The sequence below is a fragment of the Pongo pygmaeus genome, chromosome 10, assembly GCF_028885625.2.
Source record: "Pongo pygmaeus isolate AG05252 chromosome 10, NHGRI_mPonPyg2-v2.0_pri, whole genome shotgun sequence".
Classification (NCBI taxonomy): Eukaryota; Metazoa; Chordata; class Mammalia; order Primates; family Hominidae; genus Pongo; species Pongo pygmaeus.
In genome coordinates, this window is record NC_072383.2 from 68,573,571 (window position 1) to 68,597,695 (window position 24,125).

A 24,125-nucleotide genomic window follows, 5' to 3' on the forward strand; every position below is an offset into this window, starting at 1 on the left:
GACATTTTCAACAGAAAATCCATCATTTTCAACATCAGCTGTCAGCACAGGTGCCCTGAATCCAGAGGTCCACCCAGTTCTGTGAACGGAAAAACTGACACAGGACTATGAAGCAGTTGTCTGATATCATCTGGGCAGGAAATGGAGAAGGCTGAACTTTGAACTAATGCTAATAATTTCCAAATCCTTCTAAAATTAGATGATGGTTTGGGTATATAATTGTGATGGAGGTATATTCCCTTATTACTTATGTTTGGTTTATTTTAGACAAAAATTTTAACAGAGAGAGAGAGAGAGAGAGAGAGAGAGGGAGAGAGAGAACACAAATTCGAACACGCAGCACCTTCATCCCCTTTGGCCAAGTATAGTCATAAAATAACCTTCAATGGTGACTCTACCTTAGGTAAATAAATTTAACTATATAGAGCAGTTAAAAATATGTTATAGTTTAACAATGTATTTCCAATTCCACCAGAAGGGGAAGGCCAAAGACAGTATTAACAGTAATTGTTTAATTACTTTATTTTATTACATCACCATTACTATGAATATAAAGAATTTGGTGTCTTAAGAATGAATTAATGAACTAAATTATGAAGATTACTATTTCAATGTCAAAACTTAAAAAGACTTTGTGGCTCCATCTTTCCTGAGCTTTGTCGTGAGATGTTTACTGATTTTGCCAAAACTCCAACTATATCTGTTTGTTTAGTCATAGAAAATATTACTTCCTCTCCTTTTTTTTTTTTTTTTTGCCTAATTTCTCTGGACAGAATTAATTACTCGGTCCTCTCTGAACTCCTACACTGCTTGGGCAGTATCTTTATTCTGGCCTATGCACTGAGCATAATTACCATTTATATGACTCGTTTCTAGTCTGTGACCTCCTTGATTTTATAGACTGTTTCTTATTTCTTACTGGTCCTTGGCATTCAGGTCATTGCCTGATGTTAATAAATTCCATGAAGCTCAATCTAGTTTCACATATAGTAGCGGTTCTCAAAGTGGGTCCTGGTTTCATCTGGATTGGAATCACCTAGGTGTTTGCTAAAAGTAGTTTTCTGTGCTCAACAGCAGATCTACTTAAACAAAATCCCTGGGGTTGGGCACAGGACTAACAAGGACTCCAGGTCATCGTCATGCACAGCAACATTTTTTTGGTAATAGTTTTATTGAGAAATAATTCACATTCCATACAATCCCCCCATTTCATGTGCCATCGCAGCATTTTTTTTTTTAATTTTCACAGAGCTGTGCAACAATCACTGTAAATCAATTTTATAACATTCAATTAGCCCCAAAATAAATACAAGTCCTTTAGCAGTCATTCTCCATATCCCCTAATGCTAAGCAACCACTAAGATATTTTCTGTCTGTATAGATTTGGCTATCTGGACATTTCATATAAATGGACTACAAAATATGAGGTCTTTTGTGTCTGGCTTCTTTCACTTAGCATGATGTTTTCAAGGTTCATTCAAGGTTCATCAGTACCTTGTTCCTTTTTATTGATTCTATTGTGTGACTATACTACATTTTATCTATCCATTTCTCAGCTGATGGTTGCCACTCTTTGGCTATTATGAATAATGCTGTAATAAATATTTTTGTATCATTTTTGTGTGAACACGTTTCATTTCTTTTAGGTAATATTTACCTAGAAGTAGAGTGTCCAGGTCATATAGCAACTCAGTTTTATCTTTTAAGGAACTGCCAAACTGTTTTCCTAAGTAGCTGTATCTGTACTTAAAACTGTAGTGTTAAGTTTACAATTCTCTACATCCTTGCCAGCATTTTTTATTGTCTATTTTTTAAATTATAGTTATCCTCATGGATATAAAGTACTATCTTGTTGTAGTTTTGATTTCGCTGATGGCTAGTGATGTTAAACATCTTTTAATATGCTTGTTGGTCATTTGTACATCTTCTAGGGAGAAATATCCATTGAAATCTTTTGTCCATTTTTTGGGTTGTTTGTGTTTTTATTATTGAGTTGTAAGATTTGTGTGTTGTAGCTACACGTCTCTTATTAGATACATGATTTGCAAATATTTATTTTCTTCCATTCTATCAGTTGTCTTTTCACTTCATTGAAGATATCCTTTGAAGCACAAAATTTTTAATATTAATGAAGTTCAATTTTTTTGTTGTTGCTGTTTGTGCTTTTGTTGGCTTATCTAAGAAACCACTGACTAATTCAAGGTCATAAAGATTTACAGCTGTTTTCCTTTATGAGTTTTGTAATTCTAGCTCTTATGTGTAGGTCTCTGGTCCATTTTGTGTCAATTTTTGTCTTCAACTTCATTTTTTTTCATGTGGATATCTGGTTGTTTCTGCTCCATTTGTTGAAGAGACTCTCCTTTTCCCATTGAATTGTTTGACCCTTGACAAAAAGCAGGTAGCCATAATGTGTGCCACAACAAAATTTTAGAATATGTGTCTATTGGAATTGTGACCTGGACATTATAATAAGAGTAAAAAAGTAAAATCATTAACTTCAGATAACTTTAATGATTATTAGTCTTGACATGTGTTTGTAATTCCAAATTTGATATGAAGTGGGTGTTGTAAGAATTGGAAATGCTGAGGTAAGGGTTAATAGGAAGACTTGTCCTGTGCTTTACAATATAAATTATTATTATTATTTATACTTTAAGTTCTGGGATACATGTAAAGAATGTGCAGGTTTGTTACATAGGTGTACATGTGCCATTGTGGTTTGCTTTTGTTGCACCCATCAACCCATCATCTACATTAGGTATTTCTCCCAATGGCTATCCCTCCCCTTGCCCTCCATACAATGCAAATTATAAAATCAAGAAGCTTACTTGGCAAAATGGTCTTATAGCGATTTTTAGTTCCATGACGCGGGATATCAATTTCTTTGGGATCCACAAAGTTCATTGGTATTTCCTGCAAAAATAAATAATATCAAATTAGTGTATCTAATACTGCCACAAAGAAAATCTTCACAGGGGGCCATGTGATCCAGAGTTCTACTGGACTTCAAAGCCACTTAAAAACAACAGACCTAGCACCTCTGGTGGACCAACACCCTTCCTTTCCTAAACATACCAGCTGCATCCGGACAAGCTGACTTCTAAGAAACAGCTCTGTGTGTTAGAAAATATTGCTTAATAGGTAGTCAGTAAGGAGACATATAACACTGGTTAGATTTTAAGAATCCTGTTGTGACATAATTGCTGGAATGATTAGACAGATGCTAAAAAGTGAATTTTTTTAAAAAAAACAATGTATTCAAATATATTCCAGTTTTTACATAACTTTAGTACCAAAAATTTTACTATAATAGATTATCTTTTCACACTAATAGTGACTCTTTTAGGATTATTAAAACCTCTTTCCCAAAATGGTAAATATAAAGGGGTTTTTTGTTAATTCAAGTGATGACATGACTTTTTTTTGCATTAAGAAATGGTTTATAATTGGACTGTTCCATTTTAAGTTGTAAATGCAATGTTTTTAGTGAAGGGCATTCAAACACTGTTTCTCCCACTTAACAAGAACATTAATATTCTTATTTTGTCAGAGTATACATTATGTGCCTCAAGTGATTGGACAGGGAACAATAGGAAAAGAGTGGCTGTATGTAAGTGCATTAGATCTAAAAAGGTGTGCATCTGTAGCTAACCAGGACAAATAAAGCAACAAGCCAAAGTTTTCAAAAGGGTCCAAACAAATGTTTGTTTAAGGATTTGATTATACAAAATAGTATGTTCTCTAACTTTGATAAGATTAATGTGAACAAAATAACTTTTATGTTGTTTAATGACTGATAAATATTATTTGATCAAATAAAATATTTTTACTACTTAAACTTTCTCCAGTAGAAAATTTAACTTAACAGTCTAATATTCATTGAAATAAAAGAAATCATCTTTAAATTCATTCAAATTATCCTAGTTTTCAGTCAATCTGAAAATTTTAGAAAAGCTGGACTATACTATGAATTTCAGGCTTGGTCTACAGAGAGAAACAGCTATTTTTTATTAATTAATTTATTTTTAGAGATGGGGTCTCACTCTGTCACCTAGGTCAGTGTGCAGTGGCACAATCATAGCTCACTGAAACCTCAAACTCCTGGGCTCAAGGCATCCTCCCATCTCAGCTTCTTGAGTAGCTGGGATTACAAGCATGAGCCACCACACCTGGCCCCAACTTACTTGCTTTTTAAATAATTTTTCCTTTACTTGCATTATGCTAGCTATCCGTGATATTTATCCCTATTCTCTGCTCCAACTAAATGTTTTAACCTGTTTGTTCCCAGTTATAAAAATAAAGAAAATTGTTGAATATTCAATGGAAAACACATGTTCATGTTTGGTAATTTCAAGCATGTCAGTGTCTTTGGGCAAAGCCACAAAGGTAGTATCTTTATTCCTCCCCTTCTTCTTCTCACCTTCTGTTTTCTGACACACACTGACAGTCTGTCATCTTCCAGCATTCTCTTTCTCCTGCATCCTCCTTCTTGGCCTTCAATTTCCTTTCAGGGAAGTGGGCTATGGTAAGGTCTTATTTCATAAACAAAGAGCTGTCTGCAGTTCTAGAAAAAAAAGCTCTAGGTGTGCCTTTGGCTAGCTGTATGACCACTGACTTGTTCTTTCATTCCTACAGGTCTCATTTTCTTCACATGTAAAATATGATACACCACAGAGTCTGATTTTCATGTTTGTATTTTACTTTGGACACTTAATAATAGTTGATGGGGCTAATAGTAGATCCAACCCATTGCTGAATCTGTCACCATTAGGATGGCTGCAAATGCCTGAACTAATAATCAATTTATTGTACTCAACCAATATGGCTTAAGATGCAAGAGGTGATCAATAAAGTCAATATTCCCCCTGGGCAACAATTAGACCTAAGAAGGTTTAATCTGACTTCATGTTCTCTGAGTTGATATATGTTATCATGCTTTAAGCTTTCACTAGCCACACTGGTATGTCTAAAACTGAATTCATCATTCTTTTTAGCCCACACTTGGTCTTCCTCCTGTGTTCCTTATTTCGTTAAAGGGCACCATATGCACCCTGTTGGCCAAGCCAAAAACATGAATATCAATCCCTGACTTTTCCATTACTTTTGGCTGCCTCATTCAATTAATCCCACTTCTTGTAGATTCCTACAGATTCTTTCCATTTTCCCTTCTACTGTATTAGTTTAGGCGACCAACACAGTTCCACAGGATTAATGCTAGAGCCTCCAAACTGCTTCCTTTTAGTGCCTACTCCACTGCAAATAGAATGATCTATCTAAAACATAAGATAAAGTCCAAGCTCCTAAACATATATTAAGGCTTGTGTTTCTTTTATACTTCTGAGGCTCAACTTTTGCCACTTCCCACCTTGATTTCAATGTTCCAGTTAAACTGAACAGTTTAATTCCCCAGACAGTGACAGCAAGGCTATTCTTTGTCCTGGAATGCCCCTTCTCTGCCCAGCTCCCTATACCACTTCTTTGCCTGGCCAATTCCTGCATATTCTGCCTTAATTTAGCTCTTACATTCCAATTTTAATACTTATCAATAGTGGATGAGACTGAGAGTGAATCTAAAACCATTTCACTTTGCCATTTGTTTACTGTAGGCTGCTTAAGTATAGGACAGTATTGTTTCCATGTGTCTCTAGCACCCCGTGTATCAAAATACTGACTGAAGAGTGAACAATAAATAGAAGGCTCACCATGAATTCACTTTGGAGTAAATGTGACCTTGCCACGACGTCCCTCAGCTGAGACCTTGTGAGAATTCGGCTGGCTGACTGCAGATACTCCATTGCTACCTTTTCCCGTGGTGTTGGTATAGACACAAAGGGTTCAACGTTCCCCAAGCTACTCATGTCCAATGTAAGAGATACGTTGGACCCTCGTCTACATTGGAGAAGAATGTTATGTTTAAACACAACATAATTATTTTGATTGCAAAAACTTGTCTTTCTGTACATGCACACAATTCAGTGAGAACTTTTACAGAAATAACAACCAACTATATTTTCTCTTTTAGTATCACAGTTGGCCATAGCAACTACCCATAGTTCCTTTACAGGAAAATAACAATTTTGTTGTTGGAAAGAACTCTAAATTGAGAAAATATGCTATAATTTATGGATGCATATACTTATTACAGAAATCATAGGTTGGCTAACAATATTAAGTGAAAAATTAAGGAAAAGTAAAAAAAATTAGGAAAAGCTATATCTATATCTATATCTTCTGAGTGAATCCCTAAAAAATGGCTTCTGGGGCCAGATGAGGTAGTTCATGACTGCAATCCCAGCACTTTGGGAGGCTGAGGTGGGTGGATTGCCTGAGTTCAGGAGTTCAAGACCAACCTGGGCAACATGGTGAAACCCTGTCTCTACAAAACATACAAAAAGTAGCTGGATGTGGTGACCCACACTTGTAGTCTCAGCTACTAGGGAGGCTGAGGTGAGAGAATCATTTGAGCCCCGGGGGGTTGAGGCTGCAGTGAGCCGTGATGGTGCCACTGCACTCCAGCCTGGGCAGCAGAGAGAGACCTTGGCTCTAAAATAAATAAATAAAACAATAGATAAAAACAAAAAAAGATGGCTTCTGTATCCTCTATTTATGTGTATATGTAGGCATGCATATGTGAATTGACATATGAAGTCATTTAACTTTGTGGTAAACTTATAAGGGGCCATAGAAATCAGAGACCCTTAAAATGAGTTACAATTTATCTTCCTCTCATAATTCTCCTTCTCCCGTTGGGGGGCAAGGGGATGCTCTTACAACTTACACAGACCCTGAGTCCTGAGTAGAAAGTAAGGATGCCTTTTACAAGTAATATTAGCTGTGTGGACCAAGGGGTAACTATAAAATAGCATGTGAGAGACTGAGGATTGAAGTAAGAGATGGTGTTTACAAAAACTGTTACATTTAAAGGGGCCGTAGGTGTGTGTCACATCAAATATGGTGCCAAGCATTTGGCGGCTCAAGGAAGTAGAGAGCAGGGAACAACAGGCCAAAATATGTGAGAGAAAAGATAGTAAGAGTAGATGCTAGGCCCAGCAAATTATTCCCTCTGGTATTTTAATACTTACTCCGGAATGCGACATTAAGAAATTAAATTAGAGTGGCTTGAGCTTAATTTCAAACAGTGGAAAATTACTGGAATATACAACAACAACAACAAAATCCATTAACGAAAATCTATCAGTTTTCTTCTCTAATGAATCTGCCTCTGGTTGCATTTTTGTTGTCATTCTATGATTTGATATGTAATGTCATTTTTGTTAATTTCTAACTGGTTTGCAATTGAGATTTTAATTTCTACTTTAATTTGATGGATATCTGTATGTTTAGACATTTATTTTCCTTATAATTTCCAGTTATAGTTATGGAAATTAGAGAATGGCTGGCCTTTTAATGGTTGAAACTACTTCATTTTTTTTGAGATAAACACTACATCATTTTCTAAATATTTCACAGATGTTTTGCTGGCAACTAGTTTGATTATCTGTATATGTTCATAAGTATCTATCTGCACATATATACATATATATCACCTTATTATCCTATTATTTTATTGAAGATATTACTGTATTCCAACCTATTCGTTCCTTCCTTTTTTTTTTCTACTGGATTTGTCAAAGCCTGAGATATGTATGTGAGTCTTCCACAATAATTATGCTTGTTATTTTTCCTTCTAACAGTTTTTGCCTTGTACATTGCAGCCATTGTGTTATTTGAAGGGATTCATAGTCATATCTTCACTGTAAATGTTACCAGTATTACTTTCTTTCCTGTTAATTTTATATTTGCCTTCACATCTGGCTTTAAAAAATGAATATTGATATGCCTATATATTTTGGGGGGTATGTTTCTGAAAACTTTTTCTCATCCTATTATTATTCTTAACTCTTTTGGATCACTGGGTCAGGGATTAGGGAGTAGCATTTATTCTAGATGCTCATAAAATACTGCCTACCTAATAGAGGGATATTTTTCCCACTCCACTTTTTCTTTTTTGGTTTTTGGTGGTGGTTGATAGGGTTCCTGTGCTTCTGAGTAGGAGGCAAATAGTTGAAGAAGAGCAAAGAATGGTTCTACTCATGGACCAAGAATTTAATCTATTTTTAGTGGGAAAGTAGTTTTTAAAGTTTTTCAGTTCAGTTCTGGACTTCAAATTGATAGAAAATCCTTACGGATTCTGGTAATAGTTTGCCGATTGGTCTTAATATTTAGGGCATTTGTGAGAATTCAGCTTTTGCAGGCTTCATAGATATTTTAGTATGAAGTTGAGAGAGGCTGCTTAAGGGATGGCTAGTCATATGCCCTTTAAAATCACAATGCCATTCGGTCAAATTTTCAGCCTCAAGAGACAAAATTGTCTGCCCTCTGTCAATGGAGTGATGCTTATGCTATAGATGGTGAGATCTCTTCCATCTGGAGTGGTCAGAGCAGATTCATGTGGTAGAAGTCATTTAAGTTGGGCTTTGAAAGCAAATGTTTAATAGGTGAGTTTTTGGTAGAGAGTTAAAGAACCTGGTAGGAAAAAAAGTGTAGGAGAATAAATTAATACAACTTTGAAGAGCAGCATAGAAGCAGTTTGAGCTAGAGTTCTCTTGTATAAAAATGCATTTTGAAATTGGGGAGCAGGCCTATGTAAGAGAGATGAGAGAGAAGCAACAGTCATAGACACTATAAGACTATAAAAAGCCCAAAAATAGTCCAAGGATGTTGGCTCACACCTGTAATCCCAGCACTTTGGGAGACTGAGGCAGGAGGATCACTTGAGGCCAGGAGTTTGAGACTGGCTGGGGCAACATAGCAAGACCCTGCCTCTACAAAAAATAAAATAGCTAGGTGTTGTGGTGCTTGCCTGTAGTCTCAGCTATTCGGGAGGATGAGGCCAGAAGATTGCTTGAGCCCAGGAGTTCGAGGCTGCAGTGAGGTAAGATTGCACCACTGTTGTACTCCAGGTTGGGTAACAGAGTGAGACCTCATGTCAAAATAAATAAATAAATAAATAAAAAATGAAAAAAAAAAGCCAGATAAAAGGGGATCCAGAACATCATCAGGGTATATCAACTTCTGTTTTGACTTCCCACAGTATACGCTGCCTAAACCTGGGAGATTAGAAGCCTTCGACATCCCGTGTCTAAGGTCTATTTGATTTACTGAGTTAATTTTCTAAGGATTCTGTGGTAAGCAGAGAGCTGTGGAAGCATTTTCATGCTGACTTAAATAATAACCATTTATGTATTACAGTCAGAAAGACATTTCAAAAACAAGATAAACATATAAACTTGTGGGAAAATTCTAATAAAGACGTACGAAAAAAATCGACAGAATTTAGAAAAAAAATCAACATAAATAATAGGAGAACTATACCTTTAATAAAAAAGGAATGTGGAAAGAAAACAAACTCTACTGAAAGCTTTACTTTTATTTTGTCTTGGAACTGTGGGCAAACTGTTTAGCCTTTTTAATGCCTCATGATTGCTGTTGGACAAAAGGGAACATAATAAAAAGCTTTATCAAGCTCCTGCTGCAGCACCAATTATTATTTATGCCAAAAAATAAATAAGAGGGAGGAAATTCAAAAGATACCGATGCAAACAATTGAAGGAAAAAGCAAAGTCTTAGGGAAAGGTAAAAGGAATGCAATAAACAGCATGCTAATTATAATTAACTAAAAAGGAAAATATGTATAAATATTATGGGCCAGGGCGACACATTCATTTCAGCAAGAGAATATAAACAACTTTGGGTCAAAATTGTTCAATTCTAATGACATCAGTTTCTAATGACTTAGAGGTGGGAAGAAAACGTAGCTAAAAATATAGTAACATTACAACTGAGTGTTGGAATAACTCAGAAACCAGGCATTTATTTTCCTGGTAGTTGAGGACCATAATGCTAGATTTTAGAAGTTGAATTTAGGAAGAAAGGGCTAAAATTTCTAGTATCATGTCTACGGGCTCTAATTCTCAGACACGCTACTTTTTTTGCAATACTTTGGTCACTGAGAACAGTGAGACCTCAAGCAGTATACCTCATTTAGCAACCAATAAAGAATGGAAATGGAAGGAAGAGGACAAAATGAAACAAATGATCATTTTTTCTTGTAGTCCCGGAAGGTGTACTTTTGAAACTGTTGGATTATGAAATTAAGTTTCAGTGGGAAATGGTGGCAGCTGCTTATCTTGAAATACTTGAAATGAGAACAGAAAAATATGGATTTTAAAGATTATAAGAAGAATTTAGTACAGAATGAAAGCAAACAGATTTGACTTCCGAGATCTTTTTTTTTGGTTCTGTAAAAAGTATATACAATTTGTCTGGAGTTATCTTCATTAGTGTACACGTCAAATCTTATGTGATGAGAAGCAAGAACTTTAACGTTGATGTTCTCTTCAGAACTGAAAATGTCATCTTGAATCCTTTAGTCCAACTATTCATCCTTGTTTGTTATAGTGGCCACGAATCTGACAATCTTGGCTTGATCATAAAAGGTGACCTTAAACCCTCTCACCCACAACTTATTTAATTTTGCACATTCAATTTTTCTACATATTTAGTTTTCTAGAATAACTCTACTTAAACAGAATGAAAAAGGAAAAAAAAAACAAGTTTTTGCTCATTTGAATAACAAAGGAGACAAAAGTGGAGAAATGGAGAGATGGACTTCTTTTACTTTGTGTGGACTGAGTGGCATTGGCAGTTCTTTGCAACTCCCAATTCTATGACTTTTAAGTTCCAGGGTTAACGGCATTTAATATTAGTATGCTGTTTCCATCTCTTTATCTTCCAATAAATTATACATAGTACCAACCCTCTTTCTGGATCACTTGAAAGATGACAGGATAAAACAGAAATAAACACAGAACACTAGGAAAGTTAAATTGTGACATAAATGGAGTGTTACCAATTTCGAGAACTGAAATAAATGAGTAGGTATTGTGACCATCCATAATAAAATTTCCCAAAGGAAATCCTGAAGGGAAGAAATAATAACAAATACAAAAGATGCCAGGCATGAACCCAGGAAGATGATAAATGAATTTCACCCTGAAGTAAAAAGAAAATCTTTTAACATAGAGAACATTTTTAGTGTGGGAAATGATTCATTTTCCTACCTGAAAGGACCTACACCTCACTAGGTAGAATGTTGCTATGCCTTTTGATTGAATCTATAAAAGTTTTGAATTCATAAAAAGATGTCTGACCTTTTATATGTGTATAGGACAAGGCAAAATTTACTACATCCTTATTTTACAAAAAAAAATCAAAACAATCATTTAAAAGAACCAGATATATTGAACTTGTCACATTACTCTTGAAATATTGACCTTGGAAAATGCGTTTAATCATTGTTCTGCATTTCGCTTAAGCAACTTGGATCTTAGACTGCATAATCTGCAAATGGGAATAATAATAAAACTCACAAACTTGACTCACACCATAAAAGATAAATAAGTAGGAATATGTGAATATTTCCACCCTAATGTCTGGGATATAATAAACATATATGAATTATTATCATAATTAATAATAACATGGTGATTTTTGCCTCACTCTCTATTTACACAGCTATGTGGGAGCTACATGAGTACACACTGATGAACATTTGAGGGGGGTAAAGTTGAGAAAATTGGTTAGTGATTAAGAGTTAGCCACAGTATTACACATGCAAAATCAATGGTAGTCTAAGTTGGGACTATTTTTCATACTTCAAGTCCTTAACATTTATACCTAATGTCTTCAAAGTTAACAATGTTTTCATGATTCAAAAATAATGCATGTTAACTAAAGCTAGAGATTTTACAAATTTCATAATACCAATATTTAGAGTAACTGCTAAGAACATTTTTTGTATATGTCCTTCAAGTCCTTATATGTATGACAAAAATCTAGATTTTTATTCAATATATTCTTTTATGATTTACTTTTAAAAAAAGGAAATAGGCACAGAACCATTGCATATGATTTACTTTTTAAAAAAACTAACTATATCATGAATGTCTTTTCATGTCCTCACTTTTTTTAAACACTGTTTTCAAACATTTGATAGTATCCCATTATTGAGATGTTGTCATAGTAATTTAACCAATATTTTATTTTTGGACATTAAGTCATTTTCAATTTTTTCACCATTATAAACAAAACTGTAACAAACATCCTTGTACTTCAATGTTTGTGCATTTCCCTAATTACTTTTCAGTCAAGAAGTCTTAAAAACTAACTCAAAATCTCCTGAGTTTGGAGAAGTCAGTGGGCACGCGCAATGTGGAAGAGGCATGAAGACAGACTCTTGGAGCTCGCTGATATTGATGTAGCTCAAATTCTCTTCATCTTTGATTCAGACCTTTGCAGTTGTTCCTTAGCAAGGCTTCCTAACTCTAAAATCTCCTAGTTCAATATATTTTTTCCAGATTTCACTGGAATGTCTGAGCACTGAAAATATGATAAAACCCACAAGTAGCTACCCTTTTGACGTAAGATGCTTCCTAATCTATCTACTGTGTATTTCTCCATCCTCATCTCCTGTCACATTCTTATCCAGACCTGTGTCCCAGGCAGACAATCTACCTGCAGCTCTGTTCTCTATGCCTCAAATGAGCTTGCCCCAACATTTTCAGGTTCAATCCTCCAAATGCCAGGGGCTCTTTCCTCTGAGACTTCTTAGCAATTTTCCCAATATGTATCCAATATATATCATATTCACTAGAAATGATTTGCAGTAAAGTGTGAACACATTGAGGCCAAAGGCTTTGACTTCAGTTCTCCTCTTGTACCCAGTCATGAACACATGGAGAGCAACACTTTTAGCATCTGTGTGGATGAATAGTTGCAAATGAATTGGTTAGAGGGATGCTATATGTAATTACTGTGCTTTGACGGTTTTTCCAGTCCTCTGAAAATACAGGAATTGGGAGGACCATGTTAAACAGGAGTTTGAAAATTTGGAGTAGAGAAGCCAAGCTTATGTAGGTAAATGTTACAGTTGTGATTCAGCTTGAATCTTGTTTAAGCATCAATAAAGTCTGAGCATTAACATCCTAAAGTTACATCCTATGTTAATTTTATTCAGAAAAAGGAAGAAAATGTACTGCTTTGTTTTGTAACCAAGGATGATTAATTTTTACTCCTTTTTTTTGGCATTTGGTATTGTTCGGACTGTCACTCATGGTGAGGAGGCTGTTTCCCTTTGAACAAAATAACAAAATGATGGTAGTTCTATTTTTAGTTGCTAAGTTAATTTTTCCTAGTTTATATAATTATTTAAGAAAAAGATGCTAAAAAAATTCATAAATCTCAATGACTAAGCCATTCCTTGTGAAATGAGAAGTCTTCTTTGAATTTCAGCTAATTTAAATATAAATACAAATACACACACACACACACACACACACACACGGCATTTTCTAAGTAGCACAATACAATGAATAACCCCCTGTCTCTTTATGCAATCAACTACCAAAGAACCCTTTTAATCCTGACCATTACAAATAAATTAAATATATTCATTTATTTGTAAGACCAGAAATGACACCTATTGTCCTGATACCAAAACCTGGCAGAGATTCAATAAAAAAAGAAAACTTCTGGCCAGTATCCTTGATGAACATTGATGCACTAATCCTCAATAAAATACTGGCAAACAAAATGCAGCAGCACATCAAAAAGCTTACCCACCATGATCAAGTAGGCTTTATCCTGGGATGCAAGGTTGGTTCAACATATACAAATCAATAAATGTAATTCATCACATAAGCAGAACTAAAGACAAAACCACATGACTATCTCAATAGATACAGAAAAGGATAAAATTCAACATCCATTCATGTTAAAAACTCTTAATAAACTAGGTACTAAAGGAGCATACCTCAAAATACTAAGAGCCATATATGACAAACCCACAGCCAACAGCATACTTGAATGGGCAAAAGCTGGAAGCATTCCCCTTGAAAACCAGCACAAGAGAAGAACGCTTTCACCACTTGTAGTCAACATAGTATTGGATGTCCTGGCCAGAGAAATCAGGCAAGAGGAAGAAATAAAGAGCATTCAAATAGGAAAAGAGGAAGTAAACTATCCCTGTTTGCAGATGACATGATCCTGTTTGCAGATGACATGATCCTATATCTAGAAAACCCATAGTTTCAGCCCAGAAGCTTCTGAAGTGAATAAACAACTTCAGCAAAGTTTCAGGATACAAAATCAATGTGCAATGTGCAAAAATCACTAGCATTCCTATACACCAACAACAGTCAAGCCAAGAGGCAAATCAGGAATGAACTCCCATTCACAATTGCCACAAAAAGAATAAAATACCTAGGAATACAGCTAACTAGGGAGATGAAAGACTTCTACAAGGAGAACTGCAAAACACTGCTCAAGTAAATCAGAGATGATACAAACAAATGGAAAAACATTCCATGTTCATGTATAGGAAGAATTAATATTATTAAAATGGCGATACTACCCAAAACAATTTATAGATTCAATGATGGCACTTAATATTAATTAAGCCAAGTTTGTAAGAAATGGCTCACCTGAATTATCTCATTTAATTGTCACAACAATTTTTGAGAAAGATTATTCACAGAACTAGAAAAACTATTTTAAAATTCATATGGAACCAAAAAGGAGCCCGAATAGCCAAGACAATCCTAAGCAAAAAGAACAAAGCTGGAGGCATGATGCTACCTGACTTCGAACTATACTACAGGGCTACAGTAACCAAAACAGCACAGTACTGAGACAAAAACAGACACAGAGACCAATGGAACGGAAAAGAGATGCCAGAAATAAGGCTGCATGCCTACAACTATTTGATCTTCAACAAACCTGACAAAAACAAGCAATGGGAAAGTATTCCCTATTCAATAAATGGTGCTGGGAGAACTGGCTAGCCATATGCAGAAAATTAAAACTGGACCCCTTCCTTATATCATATACAAAAATTAACTCAAGATGGCTTAAAGGCTTAAATGTAAAAACCCAAACTATAAAAATCCTGTAAGAAAATCCAGACAATACCATTCAAGCCATAGGAAAGGACATAGGCATTTCATGATGAAGATGTCAAAAATGATTTCAACAAAAGGAAAAATTGACAAATGGGATTTAATTAAACTAAAGAGCTTCTGCACAGCAAAAGAAACTATCAACAGAGTATAACAGACAACCTACAGAATGGGGGAAAATTTTTGCCAACTCTGCATCAGACAAAGGTCCAATATCCAGCATCTACAAGGAACTTAAACAAATTTACAAGAAAAAAAACTCATTAAAAGGTGATCAAAGGACATGAACAGACACTTTCCAAAAGAAGATATAAATGCAGTCAACAATCATATGAAAAAAATCTCAACAGCACTGATAATTAGAGAAATGCAAATCAAAACCATAATGAGATACCTCTCACACCAGTTAGAATGGCTACTATTAAAAAGTCAAAAAATGACATAGGCTGGCGAGGTTGTGGAGAAAAAGGAATGCTTATACACTGTTGGTGGGAGTGTAAATTAATTCAACCATTGTGAAAGACAGGGTGGCAATTCCTTAAAGACCTATAGACAGAAATATTATTCGACCCAGCAATCCCATATACCCAAAGGAATATAAATTGCTCTATTATAAAGACACATTCACACATATGTTCATTGCAGCACTATTCACAACAGCAAAGACATGGAATCAACCTAAATGCCCAGTAATGATGGACTGGATAAAGAAAATGTGCTACATATACACCATGTAATACTGTGCAGCCATAAAAAAAGAACAAGATTATGTCCTTTGCAGGGACATGGATGGGGCTGGAGGCCATTAGCCTTAGCAAACTAACACAGGAACAGAAAACCAAACACTGTATATTCTCCCTTATAAGTGGGTGCTAAATAATGAGAACACATGAATATGTAGAGGGGAAAAACACACACTGGGGCCTATCAGAGGGTAGAGAGTGGGAAGCGGGAGAGGATCAGGAAAAATAACTAAGGGGTAGTAGGATTATTTAGTATATTTATTTATATTTAGGGGTAGTAGGATAACTAAGGGGTAGTAGGTATTAACCTGGGTGATGAGCATCACACCACACCTATTCCAAAATTGACCATATACTTGGAAGTAAAGCTCTCCTCAATAAATATAAAAGAACAGAAATTATAACAAACTATCTCTCAGATCACAGTGCAATCAAGCTAGAACTCAGGATTAAGAATCTCACTCAAAACCGCTCAACTACGTGGAAACTGAACAACCTGCTCCTGAATGACTACTGAGTACATAATGAAATGAAGGCAGAAATAAAGATGTTCTTTGAAACCAACGAGAACCAAGACACAACATACCAGAATCTCTGGGATGCATTCAAAGCAGTGTGTAGAGGGAAATTTATAGCACTAAATGCCCACAAGAGAAAGCAGGAAAGATCCAAAATTGACACCCTAACATCACAATTAAAAGAACTAGACAAGCAAGAGCAAACACATTCAAAAGCTAGCAGAAGGCAAGAAATAACTAAAATCAGAGCAGAACTGAAGGAAATAGAGACACAAAAAACCCTTCAAAAAATAAGTGAATCCAGGAGCTGGTTTTTTGAAAGGATCAACAAAATTGATAGACCGCTAGCAAGATTAATAAAGAAAAAAAGAGAGAAGAATCAAATAGATGCAATAAGAAAATGATAAAGGGGATATCACCACCGATCCCACAGAAATACAAACTACCATCAGAGAATATTACAAATACCTCTACGCAAATAAACTAGAAAATCTAGAAGAAATGGATAAATTCCTGGACACATACACCCTCCCAAGACTAAACCAGGAAGAAGTTGAATCTCTGAATAGACCAATAACAGGAGCTGAAATTGTGGCAATAATCAATAGCTTACCAACCAAAAAAAGTCCAGGACCAGATGGGTTCACAGCCGAATTCTACCAGAGGTACAAGGAGGAGCTGGTACCATTCCTTCTGAAACTATTCCAATCAATAGAAAAAGAGGGAATCCTCCCTAACTCATTTTATGAGGCCAGCATCATCCTGATACCAAAGCCTGGCAGAGACACAACCAAAAAAGAGAATTTTAGACCAACATCCTTGATGAACATTGATGCAAAAATCCTCAATAAAATACTGGCAAACAGAATCCAGCAGCACATCAAAAAGCTTATCCACCATGATCAAGTGGGCTTCATCCCTGGGATGCAAGGCTGGTTCAATATACACAAATCAATAAATGTAATCCAGCATATAAACAGAACCAAAGACAAAAACCACATGATTATCTCAACAGATGCAGAAAAGGCCTTTGACAAAATTCAACAACCCTTCATGCTAAAAACTCTCAATAAATTAGGTATTGATGGGACGTATGTCAAAATAATAAGAGCTATCTATGACAAACCCACAGCCAATATCATACTGAATGGGCAAAAACTGGAAGCGTTCCCTTTGAAAACTGGCACAAGACAGGGATGCCCTCTCTCACCACTTCTATTCAACACAGTGTTGGAAGTTCTGGCCAGGGCAATTAGGCAAGAGAAGGAAATCAAGGGTATTCAATTAGGAAAAGAGGAAGTCAAATTGTCCCTGTTTGCAGATGACATGATAGTATATCTAGAAAACCCCATTGTCTCAGCCCAAAATCTCCTTAAGCTGATAAGCAACTTCAGCAAAGTCTCAGGATACAAAATCAATGTACAAAAATCACAAGGATTCTTATACATCAATAACAGACAGAGAGCCAAATCATGAGTGAACTCCCATTCACAATTGCTTCAAAGAGAATAAAATACCTAGGAATCCAACTTACAAGGGATGTGAAGGACCTCTTCAAGGAGAACTACAAACCACTGCTCAAGGAAATAAAAGAGGATACAAACAAATGGAAGAACATTCCATGCTCATGGGTAGGAAGAATCAATATTGTGAAAATGGCCATCCTTCCCAAGGTAATTTACAGATTCAATGCCATCCCCATCAAGCTACCAATGACTTTCTTCACAGAATTGGAAATAACTACTTTAAAGTTCATATGGAACCAAAAAAGAGCCCGCATCGCCAAGTCAATCCTAAGCCAAAAGAACAAAGCTGGAGGCATCACACTACCTGACTTCAAACTATACTACAAGGCTACAGTAACCAAAACAGCATGGTACTGGTACCAAAACAGAGATATAGATCAATGGAACAGAACAGAGCCCTCAGAAATAATGCCACATATCTACAACTATCTGATCTTTGACAAACCTGAGAAAAACAAGAAATGGGGAAAGGATTCCCTATTTAATAAATGGTGCTGGGAAAACTGGCTAGCCATATGTAGAAAGCTGAAACTGGATCCCTTCCTTACACCTTATACAAAAATCAATTCAAGATGGATTAAAGACTTAAATGTTAGACCTAAAACCATAAAAACCCTAGAAGAAAACCTAGGCATTACCATTCAGGACATAGGCATGGGCAAGGACTTCATGTCTAAAACACCAAAAGCAATGGCAACAAAAGCCAAAATTGACAAATGGGATCTAATTAAACTAAAGAGCTTCTGCACAGCAAAGGAAACTACCATCAGAGTGAACAGGCAACCTACAAAATGGGAGAAAATTTTTGCAACCTACTCATCTGACAAAGGGCTAATATCCAGAATCTACAATGAACTCCAACAAATTTACAAGAAAAAAACAACCCCATCAAAAAGTGGGCGAAGGACATGAACAGACACTTCTCAAAAGACATTTATGCAGCCAAAAAACACATGAAAAAATGCTCACCATCACTGGCCATCAGAGAAATGCAAATCAAAACCACAATGAGATACCATCTCACACCAGTTAGAATGGCAACCATTAAAAAGTCAGGAAACAACAGGTGCTGGAGAGGATGTGGAGAAATAGGAACACTTTTACACTGTTGGTGGGACTGTAAACTAGTTCAACCCTTGTGGAAGTCAGTGTGGCGATTCCTCAGGGATCTAGAACTAGAAATTCCATTCGACCCAGCCATCCCATTACTGGGTATATACCCAAAGGACTATCAATCATGCGGCTATAAAGACACATGCACACTTATGTTTACTGCAGTATTATTCACAATAGCAAAGACTTGGAACCAACCCAAATGTCCAACAATGATAGACTGGATTAAGAAAATGTGGCACGTATACACCATGGAATACTATGCAGCCATAAAAAATGATGAGTTCATGTCCTTTGTAGGGACATGGATGAAATTGGAAATCATCATTCTCAGTAAACTATCACAAGAACAAAAAACCAAACACCACATAATCTCACTCATAGGTGGGAATTGAACAATGAGAACACATGGACACAGGAAGGGGAACATCACACTTCGGGGACTGTTGTGGGGTGGGGGGAGGGGGGAGGGATAGCACTGGGAGATATACCTAATGCTAGATGACGAGTTAGTGGGTGCAGCACACCAGCATGGCACATGTATACATATGTAACTTACCTGCACATTGCACACATGTACCATAAAACGTAAAGTATAATAATAATAATAATAATAATAAATTAAAAAAAAAAAAAGAATGTGTACAACAAACCCCCATGACACAAGTTTACCTATGTAACAAACCTGCACATGTACCCCTGAACTTAACATAGAAGTTAAAAAAGAGCCCTTTATTTTAATTCCAAATCCTTAAATTTGTTTTTAGTCGTTGGAAAAAAACATTTATAAAGTTAAATATTCACAAAGAAAATTTTTACATTTATGCCAAGGATTATATATTTTTAAAAGTACCCTTTAATATCTATCTGAAAGATTCTAGATTCCATCTCAGTCATTTGATATAAAAAGCAAATATCTTAAGTCATTAACCAGGGCACATCAAGGTCTGCCTTTACCTAAAATGAACTCTCAATCAAAATTATGAAAATCTACTCTCTCCAGAGTTTCTCCAAATGTTTACCCAAGAACAGTAAGTTATTTAAATATACATCTCTGTGTTTGTTCAGTGTTCATTTAAAAGTGTACCACCCACCATGTAATCGTGGGCTTTGGTCAGTTAGGTGCTTTGCAAATAAACCAGGATGACCTTTGCTCCCTACAAGTCACTGGCCTTTCACCTTGGAATTTCAGAGTAGGGAGTTGCTTCCTTTTGGCCAGTGGAGAGTCAATGACTTTGCTGGGTTACTCTGTGGCCACAGATTATATTTAAAGTATCATCAGTCTTCAGGTGGAAGGAAGGAAGGCGCCAATTACCTGGAAGGGCTGTATTAGAATTAAATGAAGAGAATGCACTTGATTTGATCACTGTGATCAGATTCTTGCCAGTATAAACACACAATCGTGTTATCAGTGATGCCTAGTACATGGATGAATGCCTAAATATAAATTATATAACACAGTTGCCAATAGTTAAAATAAACCTCTCCCCGTAAGTAACTGGGATTTGTTGATTTGATGCCATTCATAATAATTCATTTTTTTCTGGGTCCTTTCTCATCCAGTGTCAGATAAAATAATTGCAAGATAACCCTGAAAATCAAATAGCCATTCACCCAAGTGCAGATATTAGGCATACCAGATGAAGTAAAGAGTTTTTATTTTTGATACTGTGTTTTATTATCTATATTATGCCCAAGGAGCAGATAGACTGGTAAAAAATAAGTATTTCTGGAATGCAAAATATACACATTTTAAAGAGTGAACTGAAATTTGTCATGTAAAGGACGTTTTTATGCTTGCTATAAGAAATATATCCCTTTGCTTTTCCAGAAATAAAAGTGTTCTAAATTAGCATGCTTTAACCAAATCAAACAAAATGAAAAAATGCCCAGAAGCAATTCCCAGCCAATTTTTTATAATATTAACGGGTAACATTTATGATAGAAAACTAAAGTTATGTATACTCCCTCCTCTTTTTTATTGAGATACAACTTATGTACAATAAAATTCACATTTCCAAAGTGTACAATTCGATGGTTTTTATTATAGTCACTTAGTTGTATAAGCATCACCACAATCAATTTTAAAGCATTTTCCTCACCCCCCCCCCAAAAAAAAAAATTCTCCCTGCTCACTAGCAGTTACTCTATATTTCTCTCTCTCTCCAGGCTCTAGAAACCACTAATATACGTGCTGTATCTGTAGATTTACCTGCTTTGGACATTTTGTATAAATGGAATCATACAACATACGGCCTCTTGTGTCTTGTCTGACTTCTTTTACTTAGCATAAATGTTTTCACGGTTCATCCATGTTGTAGCATCTATCAGTACTACATTCCTTTTCCTGGCACAATATAGTCCATTGTATGGATACACCCACATTTTGTGTATTCATTCATCAGTTGATAGACATTTGGGTTATTTCTACTTTTGGCTAGTATGAATTATTTTGCTATGAACATTTGTGTTTAAGTTTTGCATGAACATATGTTTTCATTTCTTTTGGGTATACACCTAGAAATGGAATTTCTGGGTTATATGGTAACTACATTTAACTTTTTGAGAAACTACCAAATTCTTTTCCAAAGTGGCTGCACCATTTTGTGTTTCCATCTGCAATGTCTGAGATTTCCAGTTTCTCCACATTCTTGCTAATACTTGCCGTTGTCCTTTTTTTTTTTAATACTAGCCATCCTAGTAGGTGTATCTCATTGTGGCTTTGGTTACATTTCCCTAATGACTAACAATGTTGAGCATGTTTTCTTTGGCTTACTGGACATTTATATATATTCTGTGGATAAATGCCTAATGAAATCCTTGGCCCATTTTTAATTTGGGTTGTCTTTTTATTTTGTGTTGTAAAACTATGTATATATTCTGGACACTAGACCCTTATCACATATATGCCTTCCCATTCTCTGAATTGTCTTTTCACTTTTTGATAGTACTTGTGATGATTAATTTTATATGCCAAGTTGAGTGGGCCATGGGTTGCCTGGGTATTTGGTCAAACCTTATTGTGGGTGTTTCTCTGAGCGTGTTTTGGATGAGAGTAACATTTACATTGGAAGACGGAGTGAAGCAGAGCAACCCTCCTAATGTAGTAGGTCTTATCCAATCAGTTATGGAGACATAGCATAGACTAAAAGTGAAGTTTTGGCACTACCTAGTTATTCTGAAGTAGATACCTGAAGGTATCTCTGTGGTCTTCATGACTGTGTCTGCCTACGTTATTATTCAAATAATGTGGTTACTGTTCTAGTCCCACTTCATTTTATGTTGAATAGACATATCTATGATATAAATATCTATTAATTCAAAGAAAATACCTTGTTTTAATTATTAAAATGTTAACTTAATTATAAAATTAATACACACTTATACTAAAGTTTTCAAATAATGCAGAAGGAAGCAAATGAAAAAGAAAGGCCTCTTCCCCTAGTTCTCCCCGCCTCCTGATTTTCTGGCTCTACTTCTCACAGCTCACCACAATTTGGGTTACGTACCCTTCTTTCAATTGCCCACGCACTTACAAAGACAAATATAAATTGGATCATACAATTTCATATAGTTTTGCAACTTTTTCCCTACTTTACATTTTATATTGGAAAATTTGTCTTATTAGAACAACAATGTGGATTTCATAATTAAATACACAATTTTATATATATATAGATATTTATTTCCAATTCTTTTTGCTATTACCAAAAATGTTGCCATAGAGTTTTCTACTATATATTTGTTTATTCATGCAAATGTATCTGTACGAACATAATATAAGTTACTCCTATAGACCAGGTGCAGTGGCTCTCACCTTTACTCCTAGCACTTTGGGAGGCTGAGGCGGGCAGATTGCATGAGCCCAGGAGTTTGAGACCAGCCAAGGGAACATGGCAAAAGCCCATCTCCACAAAAAATACAAAAATTAGCTGGGTGTGGTGGTGTGTGCCTGTAGTTCCAGCCACCTGGGAGGCTGAGTGGAGGATTGCTGGAGCCTAGGGAAGTTGAGGCTACAGTGAGCTGTGATCACGCTACTGCACTCCAGCCTCGGTGACAGAGTGAGACCCTGTCTCCAAAAAAAGTTTCTCCTATATATTGAGTATGCCAAAAGTAATTTTTTTGGTGTGATTTAAGACATTACAATATCAGGGAACCTGCCCCGATAGTCATGTAGGTTCTTTTCTATTTTCCCTAAGTGTCAGCTGGTTTGAGAAATAAAGGGACAGAGAACAAAAGAGAGAAATTTTAAAGCTGGGCATCCGGGGGAGACATCACATGTCGGTAGGTTCCGTGATGCTCCACAAGCCGTAAAACCAGCAAGTTTTTATTAGGGAGTTTCAAAAGGGGAGGGAGTATACGAATAGGGTGTGGGTCACAGACATCAAGTACTTCACAAGGTAATAAGATATCACAAGGCAAATGGAGGCCCAGGGTGAGATCACAGGACCACAGGACCGGGGCAAAATTAAAATTGCTAATGAAGTTTCGGGCACCATTGTCACTGATAACATCTTATCAGGAGACAGGGTTTTGAGACCAACCGGTCTGACCAAAATTTATTAGGTGGGAATTTCTTCTTCCTAATAAGCCTGGGAGTGCAATGGGAGACTGGGGTCTATTTCACCCCTACAGTCTACAGACCATAAAAGACGGCCATGTCCAGGGGGGCCAGTTCAGAGACCCACCCCCAGGCACATATTCTCTTTCCCAGGGATGTTCCTTGCTGAGAAAAAGAATTCAGCGATATTTCTCCCATTTGCTTTTGAAAGAGGAGAAATATGGCTCTGCTCCGCCCGGCTCACCGGTGGTCACAGTTTAAGGTTCTCTTTCTTGTTCCCTAAACATTGCTGTTATCCTGTTCTTTTTTCAAGGTGCCCAGATTTCATATTGTTCAAACACACATGCTCTACAATTTGTGCAGTTAATGCAATTATCACAGGGTCCTGAGGCGACATACATCCTTCTCAGCTGACAGGATTAAGAGATTAAAGTAAAGACAGGCATAGGAAATCACAAGGGTACTGATTGGGGAAGTGATAAGTGTCCATGAAATCTTCACAATTTATGTTTAGAGACTGCAGTAAAGACAGGCATAAGAAATTATAAAAGTATTAATTTGGGGAACTAATAAATGTCCATGAAATCTTCACAATCCACATTCTTCTGCCATGGCTTCAGCCGGTCCCTCCGTTTGGGGTCCCTGAC

The 24,125-nt window shown here is 36.1% G+C and overlaps 1 protein-coding gene across 2 annotated transcripts in view; it reads right to left on the reverse strand.

Moving 5' to 3' along the window:
* The window catches only part of PTPRR (protein tyrosine phosphatase receptor type R), a 273,414-nt gene that overhangs the window by 51,717 nt on the left and 197,572 nt on the right, over positions 1-24,125 (reverse strand). For both annotated transcript variants that reach the window (XM_054445132.1, XM_063646503.1), the window contains exons 7-8: positions 5,703-5,889; positions 2,829-2,913 (exon numbers count right to left, since the gene is read on the reverse strand). In XM_054445132.1, the coding sequence (XP_054301107.1) occupies positions 2,829-2,913; positions 5,703-5,889 (272 nt within the window). The remainder of the gene's footprint in view (positions 1-2,828; positions 2,914-5,702; positions 5,890-24,125) is intronic.